This window comes from Meleagris gallopavo, chromosome Z (genome assembly GCF_000146605.3).
Source record: "Meleagris gallopavo isolate NT-WF06-2002-E0010 breed Aviagen turkey brand Nicholas breeding stock chromosome Z, Turkey_5.1, whole genome shotgun sequence".
In the NCBI taxonomy this organism is placed as follows: domain Eukaryota; kingdom Metazoa; phylum Chordata; class Aves; order Galliformes; family Phasianidae; genus Meleagris; species Meleagris gallopavo.
In genome coordinates, this window is record NC_015041.2 from 43,034,346 (window position 1) to 43,057,543 (window position 23,198).

At 38.7% G+C, this 23,198-nt stretch overlaps 1 protein-coding gene across 1 annotated transcript in view; it reads left to right on the plus strand.

Moving 5' to 3' along the window:
• Window positions 1-827: 827 nt before the first annotated feature.
• EFNA5 (ephrin A5) overlaps window positions 828-23,198 on the plus strand; it is a 231,342-nt gene continuing 208,971 nt past the window's right edge. The window contains exon 1 of the mRNA XM_031557423.1: window positions 828-959. Coding sequence (XP_031413283.1) covers window positions 828-959 — 132 coding nt within the window. The remainder of the gene's footprint in view (window positions 960-23,198) is intronic.

A 23,198-nucleotide genomic window follows, 5' to 3' on the forward strand; every position in this document is an offset into this window, starting at 1 on the left:
AAGAAGAAAATTATTCTCTTTCCTCGAGGACTAGCAATTACAACTTTCTGAAGCATGTTGGGATACATTGATGGATTGTATTAACAGCAGTTCTGCTTTATATATTACTGAGGATTAATGTTAAGTTGAAAAAATAGTTGCTTTGCGCTTTAAACAAGAGCTGGGAAATGGGAACAGACATCCTTCATCCTTCTCCAAACTTCATTAGATTAATCTAAAAGTAAACCATAAATGGAAGAGAGAAATGGAAAAAGCATGTAATTTTGTCCCCCCACAAATAAAGGGTTAAAGATTTATGTGCTTATACAGCTTTGTTACTTTTCATCATCTGTTTTTCTCAATCTGCTTACTGGTTTAAGTCTGCACTGAGTAGAAGAGCATGCATATATTTAACACTAGACAGTTTGAGAACTGGATGTATTCTTAAAGTGCAGGTGTCTTTTTTATTTTGTTTTAATCAAAGCTCTAACTAGTAGAGTTTTAATCCAGCAATTCAGGATGTAAATTGAAGATTAATGGAAGTTAATATACTGTTAATATTTTTCATGCTTGTCACTCATTTACAAAGTTTGCTCCTGTAACCCTTCAAACATTCAAAAATAATGCAGGGTGTCTGGAGTCACTGCTAAAACCCTGAATAGGTGGGAGATTTCAGGACTCTTCAGCTCTTGCTGCCTATATAGCTGCTAGCTCCCTAAAGAATTCCAAGTGTTAACCTTGCTGGAGAGCAGAGAAATCCCTTGAGCTCCACAGGACGGAGCTCTTGCTGGTTCTGCACTTGAGAAGATGCAGCAGTGTCACATCTTCTGTACTAATGAAGAGTTACCATGGATCTGACAACTAAGGACAACGTGAACTTTAATGTAGATAAGCAAGGGGGGCAGCACATGGTTCTAAAGCAAGCAAAGAAATCAGACAGGAATAATGTTGACAGTATGGACTTCAACATTCTGCGCAAAGTAAATGTCTGAGTGGAGTACTTTTTCACTGTTCGCAAATGATGCCTCCACGCGAGAGAGCAATTATCATGGGAAAGGTTTAAGCACTTACCAGTTAAATACTGAGACATTTGACATCTTTCTTAGAGATAACAGCCATGGAAAAGTTCAAGAGAATGTATTTTCTTTTCACTGTCACCTTGTGGCTGGAGTATTGGTTTCCTGCTTCCATTATGGTTTGTGCATTTTACATCAAGCAGCCTTTGTATAAAACCAGGAAGAATAGAGAAGAAAGGGATTATACTGGTTAATACGTGTATTGCTATTAGAGAGTACCATTAAAATGCTGCATAAAAGCCATGTATTACAATATCATTTTTCTATATTTGAACAAGAAAGGGGCTGTGCTTGGGCAAAAAGTCCAATCTTGTCTGTATGTATTGGTCATAAAAATATCTTGGTTGGAATAACTTAAAATCTGCTCCCAATCTGTCCTTTTATATGCTAATGCATATGTTTTGACTTAAAAACTAACAGTCTGGGCAAACCTAATCTTCTGAAATACAGGTTTTCTTAACCCACCTTCAAAGTTGGTTGCAATTAGCTTGGCTGCCTTAATGTGGTCACATCTTGGTATGCTTGTGACTCTTTTTTGCTGTTTTTTCTTATCTTGTGGTAATAAGGAGAGACAGAATGACCAGGTGGGAACAGTTATGTCTTGGACTCTTGCAAGTATTGTAACACGTCCCCGTTGGATCAAATCTATTGAAGGACTTGTTCCTGGTTTTGGATCTCCACTTAAAGTAGAGCAATTATCTGCTGCAGTGATTGAGCCAGCTCCAGATGCGCTCATAGTCCAAGCAGTGCATCACCAAAGGCACAGTTAAGGGAATTGAGAAATCAACACACTTCCAGGCTTCTGCACAGGGCTGTTAATTTGCTTGTTTGTTTATATAATTTCTTTTCGTTCAAGCCCATCACTGCTGATGAAAGTAAAAAAGAAAGATCTGCTTGTTTTTTGTTTTTTGTTAATGAGTTAACATGAGCTTTTGCAGTACATTTTTGAACAAGTTGAACAAAGATTTTAAGCTAGGATACTCTTTGATTACTACAGCCTGCAAGGAAGAAGAGCAGCCTTTTTATTTTTGGAGGAAAGCAAGCACAATTGCTTCCTGAGGAATAGTTAGAAGTGAGGAATTAAATGAACTAGGTAAGATTTAGGTTTGAGGAGGAGAGGAGGGGTAGGAAAAAAAAACCCTATAGCTTAATCTTGAAGGTCTTCGGAAAGCAAATGGAGCAGTGCCATTTATATTGTTCTCCCCAGGAAGAAAAACTAAGGGGGATAGCGTAGTTTGATGTCTAAATGAAGTAATCTCCAGGAAAAAAAAAAAAGATTATATTTGTTAAACTGCATAAGAAAAAAATTAGAAGATAATATGGCTTTGTTTGCAGTATTACATAAAGAAGATTAAAGAGGGGAAACAAGCTGCTTAAACACTGTAAACTAATTAGTTCAACGAATTGTTTTCCTGAGGTTCATGAGATATGAAACATTGGCACCAGTGCGTGAAATACACTCTGCCTCAGTGCTCTTTTCAATTTATTTTTCTGTTAGTGTCAGATGTGTGTATAAAAAAAAGAGCAGCCAAAAAGAAAGAGGTTACAGAGGGATACCAAAGCCTGTCAGATGATTGAAGTTGACATTTTGTCATCTTAAGTACAATACAGGAGGGCCGCCTTCTAATACGTGTGTATAAATACCAGCTTCGTTTTCTGCAGTCACACCTGCACTGCCCAAACGATGTCATGAGGAACCCAGAGGGATTCCTCTTGCTGCCCTGCTCCCAGCTGTATGCTAAGCTGTGCACAAGCGAACTGACATTCCGCTAATGAGCTCTCCCAGCATGAGAGTGAGCACATGGGAACATGGGACACTCTGTGACTGAGTGCCTTGCAGGAGGTTGGACTGGGGAGCAGCAATGGCAGATGTTAGGCAGGGCGAGCATTTCAGCAGCTTTGGAGATTTGTCTTTTTCTGTGAGTTGGTAAACTAACTGGGTAGCATGTATCATCCAAATTACTCTGTAAAACATGAAGATTATATGCTGGAGCCAGTATCTCTGATAAATTAAAAAAAATTGATAACGTCATAAATTACATTTTGCTTGATATTTTTTTTATTTTTATTTTTACTGTACAATACCTAAACATTTGATCAGGTGTGCCCAGTGTTGTCATGTTTGCGCAGTTATATTCCTGTTTCTTGGTATTGGAGAGAATAACTAGGATTTTATCATCTGTAGAAATATGGCCCCGTATATTCCTTTTTTTTTTTTTTTAATTTCTTAGTTTATGTAGTGGTGTGTGGCATGTGATCATACAGAAATCCTACATAAGCTTTCAAATCATAAAGAAGTTCAGAAATTAGTGCTTGGGGGTGCCCATAAAAATACAGGATCAGTTTTGCTTAGAGACAATGAAGAGGGAAAAAAATCCCATTATGACTTCAGGTTGTATTTTTAATAGTACTGAAATACTGGAGATAGTGAACATTTCAATTTAGACAACAGCCCAGAGGGTTTTAAGTAATATCTTCAGGGCACTGAATATATAGCTGAGATAACGTAGTAAGTGGATACATCATTTGTCTGAGGCTTCATCAGTTGCTTCCTGAAGGTGAGAGGAGGAGGAGATTTGATTTTTTCCTCTGGGTTTCCTAATGATTTTTGCTTTCTGCGGGACACACACGACATTCTCTTTTATGTATCCAGTGAAGAACTTGGGAGTTGCTGATATTTACGTTGCTACTTATGAAAAGATGTCTGTATGCCTAGTTTATTTTTTGTTATGCTTTTAATGAATATAAGTCTTTTGCAAATGTTGTGTCTTAGGTGATGATCATCTGTTGTATTTCAGGTTGAATTTCTTAAGTATGTTATGATGGAGTATAGACTACTAGCTAAAAAAAAAAAAAAAAAGGAAAAGAAACAAATCCCAAAGCAATAGGTATGGAAAGGGTAAAAAGGAAAGAGGGAAATGAAGGCAGGAGGAAAAGGCACATTCAAAATCAATTACTGTGTGAAGTCCTCCTTTCTAAAGTTCTGGTGATGCTCTGTTTGGCAGCAAGGGCACCCAGCATTCTGCAGTGCCATCTTCAGTATCAGAGAAACTCCCCAGCTAAGTCAGGGGTTGGCCAAAGTAACAGAGAGCAGGAGTATGTCTGCAGACCTCTCAGTCCCACTTGCCTTTTCTTTCTGTCTCCCCGCTGCCCCTTCCCCCTTCCTCTCCTGTCCTCCTTTCTCTTTCCTCTGTTGTGGTCAGTGCATTAGTTCATAGAAAGTAAATCCAGCCTCAAAGTCTTACTGGCATGGGTTCTGCTCAATTACAGCTTTTAAGTAGGCAAATCAGATTCTAATTAGTCTGACAGTCATAACAAAGTGCTATTTTTATTATCTGTTGCAATGCATTTACTTACGTATGCACCCTGCAATTCAGGACACGTTATTTATTTTTGTTGATCACAAAGGTAACATTTGTTACTTACAATTTTTGAAGTTACCAGCTTGAGCAGCCCTATAAAATCATTGTTGGAAAAGACATGAACAAGCAGCAGTTGTCAATTTTATGTCAGGACCGATGAACTAAAAATCTGCCTAGTGAGGAGGATGATTGCCTCCTTGTAAAGATGACAGTACATCTGCATCTTTCCCCTAGCAAAGTGATAGAAAAGACATTTTTTGTAGTTTACAGCAAAGTTGAAGTTAAGAAGTGAGTGCATTTGATTTTAATCCTACATGTTTTCTTCAAAATCCAGAGCTACTATATGGCATGATTCCACAACTGATTTTTGATATATACTTCTCTGAAGAAACACCATTAGAATGTAGTGTTTAATACTGTTTAGTAATAGTCCCCTGGAAGAACATATGGTGTGTAGTATTCTATCATGTCAATAGGAAAGAAACTTTAGCTTCTTAGAAAGCATATATTTCAGTTTAAAGTGGTGTCTGATGAAGAATGAGCTAATCTGTTCAGGAATAGAAGGGAATAAAATCTCAGACTTTTTTCAGAAATAATTAGATACTTAGGGACCTTTATGGGCTCCTGAAGTAAACCTGCGTGACCCTATCCTATTTGTTAAGACTGATAACTCTTGTTAGTGTGTTTACTATTTCCCTCTTGTATTGCCACTTTTTTACAAGCTGCCTAGAAGTTTGCAACTTTTATGCCTTTTTTTTTCTTTGTTTTTTTTTTTTACCAGCTGACCTGCATGATTTCTTCTGTAAATACATTTTGTGAGTCCTGCAAATTCTAAAATACTTAATAGTTGGCTGCATACATTATACAGCCTTTATTATTATTATTTTTTTTCTGTGTAGATATCTTCTGAAATTTACAAAATCTTTGTGACTAATCCCACAGACTGACCTACACACTGAAATCCTATCAGTGTTTGTTGCTGCTAATTATTCTTGGTAAACCTGTGGGAATCAGACCCACTCTTAATGAGTTTGGGAAAGCAACTAAAAATTTCATTCCCTCTTAAGATTACTTACCTCATCTGGGTTACTTCAGTTTAGAATATGACTTCTGTTCTGCATGAATTTGGTGTCCTCAAATCTGCTAGTTTAATTTTGTTCTTTCTTAATATGAGAGCAAGAGAGAAGGAGTGAGAGAGAACTGTATTTGGCACTGCATTGTAACAAAAACAGCTGTGTGATGTGGCACAAGTGAGTTGTTAGGTATGACATAATGTATAGTATTTCTATCATGGTGTTATATATCTGCCAGAGCTTTTGTCAGGCAATTTTTTTTTTTCTAGGCTTGAAATCCTTCTCATGTATTTTCAGTGAGTATCAGTTAAAATGTCCAGAAATCCCTCTGCAACCAATCAGTTTTGCTTCCTCTAAATATCTGCCTTTAATTGATGGCTTGTTAAACTGAGTAAGGAACTCATGGGAGGGCTCAGCCACAACTTGACAAACTACGTATAGATTTGGAAAGGTTATGGGCAGCACAGCTACATTTAGATAATCTTTTTGTAATTAGAAATCTATGTAATTGAAGATCTGAGAGATTTTTAATTCCTCTTTTGTTCAGAGAAGCATTCGTTACCTCTGTGTTTTGAAAATGCTACACATCATCTTCTCTAAAGACTTTTAAAGAAGAAATGCTACTGTGCTTCTTGTGTTATTTTCTGGGTTTTTGTTGTTGTCTGTTCTTTTTGTGTGGGGGGGTCTTTTGTGTGTTTTTTTGCTTGTTTTTTTGTGTTTTTTTTTTTTTTTGCAATTGAGCAAAAAATATATTTAGTTTTGAAAGCAGCTGAAAAAGCATTAATCTATGCTAATATGAAACAATAGAGCTTTTCATTCTGTATAGAACATTGGTTTTTTTGCCCAAAATTTTGTGCAAGAACAAACAAACTGAAAAATGAGTTCCTGCATTTTCATATCTTTATTCTAAGAAGTTTGTGTATTAGCAAGTGTGATGCATGGCTGCGTTATTAAGTCACACACTGGTATTCTTGGTGGGTTAAGTGTTTCTGCAGTAGTATATGACATAGACATCTCAGATCAGCAGAAGTTATCTGTAAAAAAGTATTATTCAATTTCAGTACAGGTTATTGGATTTTTTTCAGAATATAGCTTATATGTAATAGAATACTAAATTAATGCCCAAATATCAGAATTCTTCTTTACTTTCTGTCAGGAATTTTAGGGCCACACACTGCAAATTTGCATAAGCTAGCCAGATTTTTTCCTTACAAAAATGCTGATGGCATTTTTTAGATGAAAACGAAACACTGAAATAATAATCTTTGCATTCTGCTCAACCATTCTGCAGTTTTGTGTTGCTGCAGGCTGTGCTGCAAAATTCAGTAACATTCACTCTTAGAGTTATTGGTATCCAAAGTGGGTAAATCTTTGCAGTCTTGAGTTATTAGCTCCCCAGCTTCACCAAGCTCTAATGTGGTTCCTTCCAGCTGTCAATGCATTTATGTTGCTCCTAAGTGCTGAGAGGAGATTTTCCTTCATTCAAAAACAAAGCAACAAAAGCATTTTAAAAAGTATATGTATTTCAAAATCTGGCAATTAGTTAAGTATCATGGCTATAAATTGTTCGTAGATGGTGCAACAATACAAACTTCTCTAAATTTCAAAGTGGTAGAGTAGGAAAAAATTGAGATTGAAAGGAAAAAAAAGTATAGGAGTATGAGAAGTAAGTACAAATGGACTGAAGAGGATTTGGAACTTCTCTGAGCTTTGAAGCAGGCTCTTTGGAGTGGGATTCCAAAGGCAAGAAGAAGGACCATTATCAGCAATCCTCCCAATGACTGGGAGTGATCTCCTCCTGAAAATCCCCACGGAAATTAATATCTCTAACAGACGACCTTCACCAAATGCAGCTTTCATGATCTGAGGTCTCGCTGCCCACCACAGCTTGCTGCCAGCACCAGGACAGTGGTGGAGGCAGCAGACAGGAATGTCTGCCTGTGTCCCTGGGCTCTGTTGAGCCTTGTTAGGCAGCCCATGAAATCTTTTGCGCTACGATTGTGGACAGGCATGGTCGAAGTATGGGCCTCCTGTACAATAGGCAGGTGTTCCCCTGCAGGCATACCCAGCTGTTGGTCCACTGGCCTGTGGCAGGTGGCCTGTGAGAGCTGTGGCCTGTTGGGGCAACAGCCACATAAACAGCTGCAACCATTTGGTTTGGGAATAAGTGCTAGGGGCCCAGAGGTCAAATTAAATTAAAACTAAGTAGAGAGTGAGTGCTTTGGAAAATGCTTGCCACAGTGCTTGACTACAGATCTGTGTCTTGATTGTGTGATTTGCTTATGCAAATCTTCATGCTCCCTTTGAGGACTGCATCCTGAAGATGCAGATGTGGCTGCTGTTGTCCTGTTTGAATTCATTGAAAGCTCTTGGTTTTTCCTGAAGTTGTAGGAGGACAGAGTTGTTGAAATGCAAAGTTCTGTGAGTAATTTAGCATTGTGTTTGGGCATGTGCCCGCCTGTACCAAATCCTTTTCCAACTGTAAACTTACTTTTGAATTCACAAGGTCTTTTTGGTGTGTGATTCAGCTTCAAAACGTAGTAGGTTGTCTTGAGTGACCTGAGAGACCTGTGTGCTTCATGTATGGGAGAAATGGAAATTCTAGTTCTACGTGTAACAGAGATCTGTTTGCCCCAATATATGTGGTTTTGGGGGGAACAAATGCACATTTAACAGGATTTGACTTAGAAAACTGCAACAGCATGAACTATAATTAAAGAAGTAAGACATTTTGTTTGTACAGAGTTTCTTAGTAAGATGAAACAAAATAAGGTGAAGCAACTTAGACTGATTTTGGAGCCCAGTGTAGCAGCCTAAGCCTAAGTTTAAGGAGAATTGCCTTATTGCTTGTGGTTCAAGATGTATTGCTGCCATGAAGATTTCAGGAATTCTGCTTGCTAGTGTTAAAGTTTTTTTATCAGCCTTTCATTGTTTTACATACATAGTTTTATTTCAGAATTGCATATACCTGAGATAACTGATCTGTTTCTGTTTGTGATTCTGCCCTCTTTACCTCCCACATGAGTTGTACCTTTCTTGTGCAAATAAGCTGCGGCTACTGCTTCCACTTGATCTCTGTGCTACAGATGTTTCTAATTAACTCTACTGTGACAGGCCAGGAGGATATAGTTACCGAGGTTGACAGGTCCCAGAGTCCTTGGAGGCACTGTTTTGTCACCTGATGCATTCCTTGTTCTAACATCTTTTTGGCAAGCTTTCTTAATTATTACAGCCAACCAGTACTTTTGTGTTTAATATGGAAAGTGTGGAGTGATGGCTTTTAGAAGTCATTGAAGAATGCAGTCTTCCAAGGGCTGAAAGATCTCAGTGTATGTTTTGTAGTTAGGGGTATTGGTGCTGCCATTATGCCTGATGTCAAGTTTTTCTGTGTTTGGGTTCTGTCTTGCACCAAAAATTCACTTAGACTTCTTTTGCTCTTTATAAAGATACAATTAAGATTAATTTATTTTTTTTTCTCCCGTGTAACACCCCACTAAAGGATTATAATACTCTTGCTTTCTTGAATAATTTAGATTGGAAAGACCATTGTCAGTTAAGTATTGGTATGCAAGTTGCTGTAGGCCATCTTCTTTGTGCTGCAAATTTTAGGAGGTGATTGTACTATGCGTTGCACTTACACCTGTGCCATACTTTTATTATTATTTTCATTTTATTTTTTTTCCTGGGAGAGCACTTTCGTTACACCTGAGGAACCTCTTGTGCTAAATGAGCATAAGCATTCCTTGGTTCTTCAGTGAAGAACAGTTGAACAATGTTTATTGGGAGGATATTGCACCTGTGACTCAAGATAGATGAGTATCTTCAAAATGCTGTCTTTAGCTTCAGTAATGAGAGATAAGAGATAGTGTGCCAATAAAAAAAGACTGATTATTTCACAGACCAGAAAATGAGAGCTGTCCATCTAATGAATATAAGATTGTGAGTCTCATTCTCTTAGAACTATCACTGGAGAATAAGAGTAATTTCCTATTGCTCTTCGTGGAATACAGTTATAATTGCCTTACTGTAACAGTGTTCACATTAACACTTAATTGTTAATGTCCTTGTAATTTGAGGAAATCATCAGCTCTTCATATTTCATCACCAAAGAACATCCCTACTTTGGAAGAGCATTTGGAACCACTCAGTCAGGAAAAGCTATAAATGACATATCTTTACCTGGAAAAGTGTAATTTATATGCATAAAATATGTCTTTATTTATTCTCTTGAAGTTTGTTTCGGTTGTCTTTTGTTAATCAGTTTTCTTTTTAGAGGCTCAAATGCACTGGCAAAATTATTTGTCATAATAAGGAAGTTCTGCAGAGTAGGAAGATTGTAATGGTGGGCACTGGCAGAGAAGGACAGAGGATTTCTCTGTCTCACTTGTGCATTCTGTGTTGCAGTGGTATGTCGGTAAGAATAAAAAGATAACACCAAGGTGAAGTCAGGCTGACAGTTGTGGTCCAACATTTTCCCCTTCCAGGTGACTGCAGCTGTACCGGACTTCAGATCATTATGGAAACAGCCCTTAGGCATGGATTTGGCTGCCAGCTAAATAGAATTTTTATATATCCAAGAACATGATGTCTCTTAACTTTATCAAAACAGCCATATATTTGTCTTGAAAGTTCTAAAGGCTAGCTATCTTCAGTTATTAAAGCAGTTAAAATAAGTAAAATGGTTTCATCAATCTTAGTCCTAGCCCCATGTTTCAATTGCCACTTTGCCTGATGAGACAGAGCAAAAAGAAATAAGTGTAGAATTCTGCAAATGTAAGTAGATGTATACCAAAGCAAGACGTATTCAACAAAGTGCACTTCCTGAATACAATAGAGAGAATGTGTGAGAAGATGGAAGTGGTGCAGCACATCCCTGCTGTTTTTGTGCTAGTGCATTGCCGTCGTTAGGCCAACTAGACTGGACGAGTTGTGCTAACAGCACCCGGTGTAAATAAGTGACAGCTTAGCAGGTGTTTCTCTCTCTTGTTACATCTTTAAAAAGATAATCTATTAAAAATAAGCTTTGTCTCTTTCACTCTAGAACAGAGGGGCCATAGGAGGCTGGAAAGGTAAGTGGAAAGAAAGATTGATAGGAGAGTTCTAGACAGGAAACACTCCTTCACCCCCCTTCTAGCTGCCACTACTGCTGGCTGGTATGGTGCCCTGAAGGGGGTACTGTTCTGTGCTGCTTCCTCTCAGAGACAACTTTTACACAGATATTCACAGATATATATACACCTGTCTGAAATGGGAGAGCTGCAAATGGAACAGAGTTTTTTTCCACGTAATAGGGGAATGGAGAAAGAAACGAAAAAATAGGGGAGCACCGTCCTTTGTCTAAAGCTTTTATTCACATCTCCTTGTCAGCTGGAGGTTAGCCGGCGTCTTATTATGAGGATACTGCCTCATACAAAAAAGTGTTTTTCTACTAGTTGTCTAGAGCCCCTCTAATACAAAGTAGAATTCAGTTATATTTCAGCAATTTCCTTTGGCTCTATTTTCACCAAATTACTGAAGCTTATTGCAGTGTTGCTCTCTTTTGTTGGAGTACAAATGGTTAATCTTCAGTCCTGTGGGTTTTAACATAAAATGTTAGGTCTTAGATCTGTCAGAGCGGCTGATTCAAACTTTGTTCCTAAAAACAAAGCAAAATATGTGTGTGTTTAAAAGTTAGAAGGAGGAGAGGTTTTATTGTAGGACCCCGGGGAATTCCCTGTTTTGTAAGAGTGATTCAGTGATAGCTGAATACTGGAGTGTTTCAAAAACACCTTTGGAAAGTGAACCCACTCCTCTAAATAATGTTGATTGGCATAGTTATGGCTCAGGAATGTCTGTGAAAGGATTGCTTCTTGCATGAGCTGATTTCTTATCAAGTTCTTTTCTGACAAGTAAGAAACAATAAAATTTATTTTCTTCTTCTCTCATAATAATCAATACTGTGATAAATACTCTCACACACAAACTGCCTTTTCTTGAAGGTGTACGCTCAAAATATTGTCATTAAAAAGAGATTTTCTTCTCTAAGGAAGATTGTTCAAAATGAAATGTTCATTTTTTTGATGACGTAGACCTTGCCTTTTCTAATCTGTGATATATTCCCATTTGCACTTGAAGATAAAATTGTTTGCAACTACAAGAATTTGAGAGAAAAAAACATTCTCAAGAGTTCTCCTAGTTAAATAAATACATAAGAATCTGTGATTTCTTGTTGCTCTATATACCATCCAGGATAGATTCTATGTAGATATATTTGTTCTATCTGATCTGTGCTAGCTGACATGCATGTTAGTTGTTTTTTTTTTTTCAAGTGAAATACAAATGGAATTCTGCAGAGGCTGAAGGAAAAATAGTGAAGCATATCCTTTTCATCAAAGAAATTCAGGCAAGGCAAATAATCCCAAAACAGGCACCTAGCAAATCTGTGTTTTCCAAAATACATGCAGCTATGTAGTAGATGCTAACCACATGAGATATGAAAGGAGAATTTAAGTTGTGGATTTTTCTGACTGACTTTTAGTAATATGTGCTTTTTTACTCCAGTACATGCAGTCTGAAAAAATCTGTTTCTACACAACAAGTGTTCCTTTTCGTCCTAATTTTCTATGATTTGTGCTGTAATTTTGAATCTTCTGGAGCACTCTCTTCTAACATCCATGCAAATTATGATTTGTTTGGGTTTCACAATTGTTCAGGTGATTGTCACAGCAAGTGCTAGATGAATATGCTGTTGTTTTGTATGCATGCGGTATAGACTCAACGTAAAAGAGAAATAATGCCCACTAATAAATATTCAGAAATAAAGATCAGTACGTTCACACTGTAGCTTTCCTTATTTGAATTAGCAATTCTAAATGGGATGTTGATTTTTATATTGGCTGAGCCTAGATTTTTTCACAGCCTGTGATGAGATGTGCTTTCTACTAACAACTACGGGGAGTCTGACAAGAGATTTCCTGCTGTAGCATGTATGTGTACATGTATACACACATTCACACACTCTCACCTTCTATTTTTCTGCCCCAGTGACAGTTTCACAGTGTTGTTACCATCACGAAGGACATGGTGCAATCTGTGAGGCTTTCTCCTGTGGATGATGTAGGAGGCAAGGGGGTTTAAAGAGCAGTGCTACACACTTCTGCCCCAGGAATCTGGGAGGACTGTTTTGCCGTGACCTTGGTCTGGTTTTCCTCCACATTCCTTGCTATCCCTAAGCTACGAGGCTGATCTGTTTGGACAAACTCATTTTGTTAAGTGAAAATCTCCTTAGAAAACTGGAATAGAAATTGATGGAAACTCTACATGATTAAGTGTTCGGTACATTTTTTCTGCAACCTGTGATGAATTTACTTAGGATTAAAGCCTAATAAGTATTTTGATTATCTGCTTCATATGCTTTCAGCTGGAGTGGTCTGAATTATTTTTATAGTTGTTGTGACACGATAGCTAACAGTTTTAAAGTGAATACATAGGTAATTTTTGTTTGCCTGAGGTTTTATTTTCAATTTTGAAAAGTTATCATAAGAAAACTTTAGGTATGTTGCATTTTCTCACAGTTTTTTCAGAAAGGAGAAAGAAGGTGAGGAAGTTCTTAAAAGAGTGGAGAGGTGGATAGAGAATTTATTTCTGTGTAATACTTTAACCAAGAAAAGACTGAGACCCTGTAGAAGCAGCACAATCAATAGAAGAAAGGGTTTCTAAAAAACATCATTCGTAGACATACTCCTGTTTTTCATGACCAATATGTCCATTGTGTCTTACGAAAATGCCAGACTACCACAGATCAAAAGTATGTGTTACAAAAAGGCCACTGAAGAAAGGAGCAGATGCAAACGAAGTTTGAGCCACAGGTACAAACTTGTAAGTGCTGCTGAGCCCACAGCTCCATGAATGACAGTAAGCACAGAAATCCTACATTTGGAATGGATACCCCTCTGTCAGGGGACACAGGTGACCATGAAATGCCACCCCTCCATGCCCTTAAACAAAAGATCTTGGAATGAGAAGCAGTAATCTGTTCTTCAGACATTTATCTCTTGGGTTTACATTTTTCCTTTTGTGTGTGAGATAATTACCTACTATATACAACATTTGATTTAATTCCAGAGTCTGCTGTAGCAAGTAGTATATGAGTAATTGAAAAAGGAAGTTTATTTCAGATGAATTTTTTCCATTTCGATTCAGAAGACACTATATACAGCAGCTTTCTTTCTAATAAAGTCCCAGGGTGTGGTGGAAGCCTGAGTTTGTTGTCTTACTCTAACACCTCAGTCAACCTCAGCCAAGAATATGTATTATGTGCAGGGCATGGAACAGAAATCTAGCATACTTTAGGGGTGAATCAGGAGCCAAAATACTTTGCAGTAACTTGCTCCAGTGGAAGAATGCCTTTTATTTGTCATTATTTGTCTCTCAGTGAAATTGCCTGTAATATATTTCCTACTGATGCTGTATCAGCAAGTAATTACTTTTACTGTATCTTAAAAGCTTTTCATACTTAGAGTTCTTAACTGCTCTTTAAATTTTATGTATTGCTTCGAATAACTTTCCTTCACACTTAAAACCCTCCTACTTCCACCCTTTCTGAAAGTCAACCCTGCATAAGAAAATTACTGCTGTTCTTCGAAGTTTACCATCTAAACACTTACCATTTGCAGATATATAGCTCAATAACTGCATCCTTATTCCTTTAGAGTAGACCATGAGTCATTTACAGTGGTAGCTATTCTGGATTAAAGTCTATTGCTGCCTCTATTCTCCATGTTCTTTCTCTCCCCCTTCCTCCAAAGAAAAGAAAGAAATTGAGTGCAGGGAGGTTTGTGGGTTTATTTAGAACTATATAAAACATGATATTCAGCTGCCATGTGGAGAAACATATGCAGATACATTGTTCATATATCAATTCTGGCAAGAGATTTCTCAACCGCATACTCTAGATCTAGTTGCTCCATTGGTTACAGGTACGCTGTCTGCCGTGTTAAGCCCAAGTCATTTTATTTGTGAATGATTTTTTAGAAAAGGTATTTTTAGTGTGATTGGTTTCCTTGCTCTATAGTGATTTAATAGGTATTCACTCAATTTCTTCAATTTTTTGGCCAGGAAGAGGCTTTTGGGATTGTTCAGAGAAAGGTCATGCAGTTAAAAGCAACAATAAGTCTTGAAGATACAGAAAGAGGATCATTCCTTAAGGGAAGCAAGTCAATGCGAATATTTCTTTGTATTTGTATTTGTTAAACCAAAAAGAAACCACCAAAACTTTTTTTCCCTTTTGTAAGCACAGTGTTAATGTCCACCTGATTTGAATGAACTTCTTGAATTACGTTTATTTTCTGTTTTCCTTGTCTTCAAACTGCCTTAATGAAAAGAGATTTTTTTTTTTCATTTTGTAAAGAGACCAGAGGCTACTCTACACATGCAAGAAAAGACAGCTGTAAAGGCACACGTGAGACTCATTGGGAAAATATAAGTAAAATTTTAGTTACACAGATGACTCTGTTTCTTTTTGTTTGTTTGTTTGTTTTCATCTGCAGCCAAAAAGCAGGGGTTTTGTGGAATCTTTTTAAGATAGTAGAATTCCCAGTGACATTAATGGGAGCAGATTTACGTTTTCTTTATTAAATTGTTGTCTCTTATTCAGCATTGTGGGTGGCTTATTTGGAACTAAGTTTGCGGTTGAATATAAGGTACTAACACCAGCTCAGCAGTGGAACAGCTGTTTTATTTTCTATTTATTTGCTACATTCTTCAATGCAAGCCCTAGTGCTTTGGCCAAAACCTTATTGCATGCATCTAAAATGCTTGTGTCTTAGGCTGTCAAATAACTGCATGCGATTAAGGTCTTCAGCATGAAGTACAATTATTCTATATTTCATTGATCACCAACTATACCCAAGGCAAACCTAAAGAAGAGCGTTTTGAAAAGTTGCAGGAAATAACTGAACCAGAGGTTACAGTATATAGGACACAATAGAGTTTGTGTAGCCTGAAGCAGAAAAGTTCCTTCTTCCTTATCCAGCACAGTAATGCGGGCTGGGCTTGGTGGTGGGAGAGCTGTGCAGAGCTGCAGGCTAGGAAGGTCGATCAGGAGTTGTACTGCTTGTGGGGCTGTGCCGTGCCACCAGATCAGGGATTTCTGTCAGCATGGGGAAGAGGAAAGGCTAGTTAGTATTTCCAAGCACATGCTATGAAGAGAGCAGTGCTTCTGAGACAGAAAGCTAGCATAAAGACACTTGTTCTGCATTTAAGTCTAACTAACTTGTTAAAGACATAAGAGATTGATAAAAATGTCTGCTAAGTGCCTCTGGAGCCAGTGTAGGGCTGACAAAGCTGAATTATTACATAGCTGGTAAAACTTCATGATACCAAGTAAATAAATTGAAGTATAATATCCTGTGATATATTATCCTTTGTTCTTTTTCTTCTTTTTTTTTTCTCTATTAACTAAGTTATTTACTTGCCTTTTACCTTAGGCAATTCACAGAAGATAGCAGTTACCCTATTATACTGAAGTTAGCAGTTACCCTGCTAACTATTCTAGCTGGAGGAAAAGCATGTATGAGAGAACTACATCCTGAGAGTAAATTGGTGGCCAGTGTGAATAGGCCTATGAATTGATCAAAAGGAAATAAATTTGCTTGCCATTCTCATTTTTGCTTGAGTTTAGAAATTGCTGTGAGGAGTCTAGAAGCAGGAAATTAAAAATTGAAGACTTTCAGATGGAATTGTTACTGTTTCTGGATTGTTTCACATCAGTGAACAGGTTCGTGGAGAAGAGCTTGAATTTAGCAGGTAATAAAGATTACCTGGGCAAGAAGATAGTCACAGTTTTTAATTACTAGAGTTAATTCTAAAGGGAATGTACTCCAGGATGGCTTTGAATAATCTTTTCTCCTAGTAAACAAGTTCTTAACAGTGCAGAAGGAAGTTATGTAAAAAATAGTCACTGTTTTTGTACTTTTTCTTTAATGAATGGTATGGTATGTTAGTCAGCTTTTCAGAAAATCAGTTTCACTGATATGCTTTCTGTGTGACAGGCTGCAACTGAACCTTATTAGTCATACAAACTTGTCTTTGTGATGTTACTGAATCAATTTGTGCTGTATCCATTTTGCACTTGTGAACAGTTCATGCTCTCATAAGAGGAGAAATGGTTAGCTGGCAATAAGAGAAGACAGAGCAAAAAATGCATGGAGTCCACAACCTTTTTCATTGTGGCAGCAGCTCCTTCTTTCATCCATTTTTTTTTTCTTGTCTCATCAATATGTACAAAGCAGATGCTAAGTCAAAAAGCGCATACACTCTTAGCTCTTTACAAATCAATCCTTTTACATTGTAACAGGCAGAAAGTTAAATGAGGGTAGAGAAAGGTCTGTATCTTCTCTGATTGGCAGAAAAAGGCCATGCCTGGCTGTAATTGCTTATTGGATGTAATTCTGTTCAAAGACATTGACTTGGCAGCCTAGTCTTGCCATAACCAGGCCAGTGACATCACTGCAGTGTACAGAATATTATGTTGCTGAGACTTACGGTATATCTGATGGAGAAACATGTAAGCTTAGTAAATAAAGAGGAAACAAAATCTACGAGGTGTTAATTGCTTATGTGTTCAGGAATACTTCTTCTGTGATAAATTCATGCTCTTATTATCCAGTTTCTGTTGCCTGATTTATCTCTGAAACATAGTTCATGAATTGGAAGTAAGATGGCAACCCAAAAATACAGGATATGAAATCGATCAGAATAGGAAGTTGGAAGAATTGCAGTTATGTGAGTGCAGTTAGATGCAGTGCAATTACTTTTCCTCTCAGGCTTGTCCCATGGTTGCTTTCCTTGTAAATTACACTGGCTCACTCATTGACCTTGGATGGCTGATGCCATAAATGTGTCCACTAAGTGCAAATTCCAGCATAGACCTGCACTACCAGTTGTCATCTGCCTCTTTGATGTTTCGAGCTAATGCGTTTTTAGGAGTGGGCTTCGCTGTCTCTTATTAAAAAAAAATAAAAGTTTCTTCTTTCTGTCCTTCACTCCCTGTTGAATTTGCTTTCTGAAACATAGTTTTATTTTATTATTCTCAGCTGGGCTGCACTGGGAGTGAAGATGATGTCACTTCACACTTGGCAAACTACCTCTCAGGGGCATTTTGTTGTGATGTGCACCTGAGACTCCACAGTGGCCTCTGCAGGGCTGCAGAGTGCCTAAGCCAAACATGTTGCATCTATAAATAATAATAATAATTCAAAACAAAACAAAAATGAACGAGCGATGGACTTCTCCAGACAGGTTTGTCAGCAGAGCTGCAAAGTACCGCATGACTACCTGAGCCTGAAGTCCATGGAGGTTGGCAGGGTGGTGGCAGGGAACTCTGTGGATAATCGGTGCTAGGCTGCAGCTGAGTGATGGTTGCAGTGGGAGAAAGAGGCCCTGCTGGGGCAGCAGGAGACTTTGTGGCAGAAGTTAGCCCCAGGCAGTGCTGCCAGAGTGACAGCAGGAGCAGGCCTGGAGGAGGAGAAGGGAGATTGCTTTGAATTCCTTGTGACCACTGAGCCCTCACCCAGAAATTCTGGTTTCTGCTGCAGCAAGTTGTGTAAAGTAATTGTATCTCATTGCCCAGCTTCTTGCTGCTCCTTTTTGCATGTTGTGCTCATCCGCTAACCTGATTTTTTATTTGCGTTTTAAATTCTTCCTCACCTGAAGGGAGAAAAAAATCCCTTTTGAAGTGAGCTGACTTATGTTATGTTTGGTGCCTGAAGCATTAGAATTTGTTGAGAGAGGAAGAAAATGCAATTGTATGTTTCATTAAGTTTCATTAAGTCCTGTTTTTCGCTGTTTTTTTTTCTTTGCATGAAAATAGTTAAAAACCCAGATACGGATTAAAGCTGTTTGTATATTCATGTTCAGTTCATGTTTAGAGTAAACCCTTGTAAAAGGTGAAATAATCGTCTCAGTATTCAAAAAAAATTTAATTTGTTTAAAAAATGCCAACTAATTTGTAAGAAAAATGTTTAACTTTCCCCATGTCCCCACACCAGCAATTACATGTGCAGTAGTAGTGCTTATACAGTTATTTAGTCTACATACTACAGCTAGTTTCTTCCAACTAATTCCCATCAAGGCAACAGACTTCTGTAAACTTCTGTAAACCCCTGTGTGTTTCGGCTGTGAAGAGATTTGGGTGAAGTTCAGGTGGTAGCAGCTAATCTAGGCATTGTTCTCTTGTCTAAGCAGCTGCTCAAAATTCAAAACAAAACTGAGTGTTGGAATAGCAGGCTGTAGTTGGCTGCTAGTTAGACTCTTCCTAATAGATATTTATGTGGTCTCATGGTATCCAAGTGACTCAGTCAACAGTAGGTATTTTCACACGACAGTGAACTATTGATGATCTAACCATGGAAAATGTGAGATAGAGCAGCATATATCAAGAGCTGCTCTGAAAGCAATGTTTTCGATGTTAGTATTTTGGCCCACAACATCAGAGACTGAACCTTCCCACCAGTATTCCATTCCGTTTTATTGCCATGCAACAAGTGGCAGCAGAGGGACAGACTGACACAATGGCATCTGAATGGCATCCTGTGGGTGAAGCAAATTTGTGTCACTGAGTTACCCCAGTGCAGAAAAAAAGGCAACGAATGACATTCGTCAGTGCTTGGTGAATGTTTATGGAGATCAAATGTGAGTACAGTGAGGCAGTGTGTGGTGTGTTTCAGCAGTGGCAGCAGCCACAGTGGGTCACCTCCACTGATGCTGAATGAAAATCATAGAATCAGAATCGCCACGGTTGGAAAAGACCTACCAGATCATTCAGTCCAACCATCCACCTGTCACCATTATTTCCCACTAAATCATGTCCCTGAGTTCGACATCTAAATGTTCCTTGAACACTTCCAGGGATGGTGACTCCACCATCTTCCTGGGCAGCCCATTCCAGCACCTGACCACTCTCTTGGAGAAGTATTTCATAACATTCAACCTGAATCTCCCTGGTGCAACTTGAGGCCATTCCCTATAGATCTGTTGCTAGTTACATGGGAGAAGATGCCAACTCCTACCTCACCATGGGCTCCCTTCAGGTAGTTGTAGTTAATGCATAAATGCATAGCTAATGGTGTTGACTATGTTGAAAAACAGTGTTTTGTAGTTGAGAATTTGCTCTATCGAATTATGTCATTGTGCTCTTTGTACCTTATAGTCTCCATGGAAATAAATAGGAGGCATTACTTTAGGAGTGACCTACATATGAAATGTTACTAAGCCAAGAACTGCACTGCTGATGTCCCAGTCTAATGCTTGCTACCTTGTTCAGTCCTGTAGAAGCTATCTACCCCACTCCTTTATTGCAGATTACAGTGGAGAAGAATGAGTAGTATTAAGGAAATACTGTTGGTAGTCACAGTTGTGTCTGACTTTATGCAGTTAGTAAGTCAGAGTTGTTGAGCCTTAAAAACTGCCTTCTGTCACTTTTCCTGATGGGAGTTTTGTTTAAATCAAATGAGCTTTGCTCTGGAGAATGCCGTCTAGATGGAAAATAACATAGACTGATGTTATGAAAGCCTGAGACCAAAACAGAGGGGGAGTGTGAAAAAAAAAAACAACATTGTCTCCATCCAAAGATTAAAACACAGCTTTTCACAGCTCCATCTGCAAACAGCAAAGGAGTAGGACTCTGCATAGGTATTCCACAGTTTGAGTATCAACAATGTTTGATGTTGACCTGTAAAATCTTTTGGAGTAGGCTAGAGATGATTGTGCGAGAAGTTTCATAGATGCTGAATATAACCCTCCCAGCACAGTCCAACCCATCTCTGTAGAGCATTTGTCGGTTACATAAATCCCAGTTTTATTGCCAAGGGGGACTTACAGAGCAAAAACCTGAAGTTAATTCTGATGTTGTAATAAGTCAGTGATGAAGGCAGTTTTTCTGAGTGACCCTCATGTGAAATTGCTTTTGGCTTTTGGGTCATCAGTGGTTTGGTTAAACTCATATGAACATTTGTTTATACTAAGATTTTTACTGTTTGTTCCAAGTGGATGTTTAAATTTTCTGCAGTCTTGATGAGTACCAAAAGGTCTGGGACATGTCTTATTGCAGACATTGATTTGACAGGCACATTGGTCAGAAGAGACATGCAGAGGAGAGTGTGTAGCCCCTCTGATGAATGAGAAAGGAGAACTGGCTTCAACAGACATGGAGAAGACTGAGGTACTCAACACATTCTTTGCCTCAGTCTTTACTGGCAGTCAGCCTTCTCATGCCTCTTGTGTCCCTGAACTTTTATAAGAGTAGAACAAGTGAACACAGGATGTGTACAAGTCTATGATGTTGGACAATATTCATCTCAGGGTCCTGAAGAATCTGGCTGACATGGTTGCTAAACCACTCTCTGTCATACTTGAAAAGTCATGGCTGTCAGGCAAGTCCCTGTTGACTGGAAGAAGGCAAATGTCTCTCCTATTTTTAAGGAGAAAGGAAAACCCAGGCAACTATAAGCTCGTGAGTGTTACATCTGTGCCTGGGAAGATCATGGAGCAGATCCTCTTGGAAGTGAAGTTAAGGCACATCCTGGAAAAGAAGGTGATCTGGCAGAGCCATATGATTTCACCAAGGGCAGATCATGCCTGAGAAATCTGTTGGCCTTCTTTGTTGCAGTGACTACATCAGAAGACAAAGGAAGGGCAACTGATATAATCTACTTGGATTTGAAATAGTCCTGCACCACACCCTTATCTCTAAATTGGAGAGAGATGGATTTGAATTCTGGGCAATTTAGGTGAATAAATACTTGGTTAGATGCTTGTGATCAGCAGTTCTGCGTCCAGATCTAGAGGCCAATGATGAGTAGTATCCTTCAGGGGTCTGTTTTGGGACCAGCACTCTTTAACATCTTTATTAATGAGCTAGACAGTAGGATTGAGTGAAGCCTCACCAAGTTTTCTGATGACTCTGAGCTGAATGATGCAGTTGATCCAAAGAGGGGTGGCCAGCAGGGCAATGGAGATGATTGTCCCCCTCTACTCTGGCCTTGTCAGGACCCACCTGGTACACTCTTTAGGTTTGGGGTCCCCAGCATAAGAAAGACATGGAATTGTTGGAGCAGCTCTGGAGGAGAGCTACAGAGATGATCAGAGGGCTGGAGCACCTTTCTTAAAAAGAAAGGCTGGGGGTGTTGGACTTGTTTAGCTTGGATTAGAGAAGGCTTCAGAGAGTTCTCATTGGCCTTCAAATACTTAAAGGGAGCTTATGTACAGGAAGGAGACCAACTTTCTACTCAGTCTAATAGTGATAGGACAGGAGGTAATGATTTTAAACTAAAAGAGGGGAGATTTAGATCAGATGTCACACAGAAACTCTTTACTCAGAGGATGGTGAGGCACTGGCACAGGCTGCCCAGAGAAGCTGTGGATGCCCTATCTTCGGAGATGTTCAAGACCAGGTGGGATTGGGGTCTGTGCAGCCTAATTTGGTGGGTGGCAGGTCTGCTCATGGCAGGTGATTGGAACTGGGTGGGGCTTCAGGGTCCCTTAAAGGTCCCTTCGAACCTGAGCCACTGAATGATTCTGTGATTAATTGCATGCTGTAGTTACAAACTGTGAAAGTGGTGCGTCTTCATATTCTGTGTTCAGACAAGTTCTTCTTGGGTTAGTTCCTTGGCAGTTCTGAGACCAGTTAGCTTTGCTGTTGTCTGGAGTATTGCTGTGTACTCCTAATACTATACACTGCTTTTGGGGGCAGGGAAAGTCTTTATCCCAGGGATAAATTTTGGACTACAAACACTTTTGCCACAGTAGTCTGCCAGTCTCTCTAAGGAGTCTGGGAACGAAGTAATAGAAGAGCAGATCCAGAGCTGCCTCAGATTATGGCTGTGGCCAGGATTTGTAGAGGGAACACAGTATCTTTGCTGCTGTCATATCATTATCAGTGTTGACCAACAGGCATCAACAAAATTCATAAATGGAAAAGCAGTGCTTTTGAAAGGTATTTCTTCTCATTACAATGTTGTTGAGTGGTACACTGGATTTCATATTAAAAGAACAGTTAGTGTAAAATATGTATGTTTACCAGTGTAAGGCATGTGTATAGATATGCATAAAAAAATGGACTTAATATCCCGTAAGTAAAACAAAATGATGCAGGTGAAATTTACATACTGAAATCTTAAAATGGGAGGTTCTGCTTCAGTAAGTCAGTATGGTCATCTGTTATGGGAACTGGGATTCTGATGTTAACTGAACCAAAATGTTGGTTTTACAGTTCATTAGCAGTCTTGGTGAAACGAGCAGTTCATGCTGTGCCATCTGAAAAGGTTTCTGTTTCTAAAATACTCTGAGTCCCAAGTGTAAAACCAAGGAGAGACAGATGATTTTTTTTCAGTTCAGATTTGTCTGATTAGAGATAGTCGGGGTTGAAAAAGAATATTTTCTGTTTAAGTACTTGCACAGCATTCTGAGAGAAGGTGACAGTTATTGTTCAAAGAAAATTTCTATTTGGCAAAGACGTGTGGTCTCCTGACATGTAGAGGATCCATAAAATAGGTCTGCAGTAAGCTCTTTCACACATTTACTCGTTCCTTCTTTGGTTAAATGATTTCCGGCAACATGCTTGACAGCTGTGAATGTTCGGGTCTCGTAGATCTCTCCCTGGACTAGACCCATTAGCAGCGTGAGCGGGTCTGAGCACAGATACTCACAGCAAGCTGATTCTTGCTTATCCT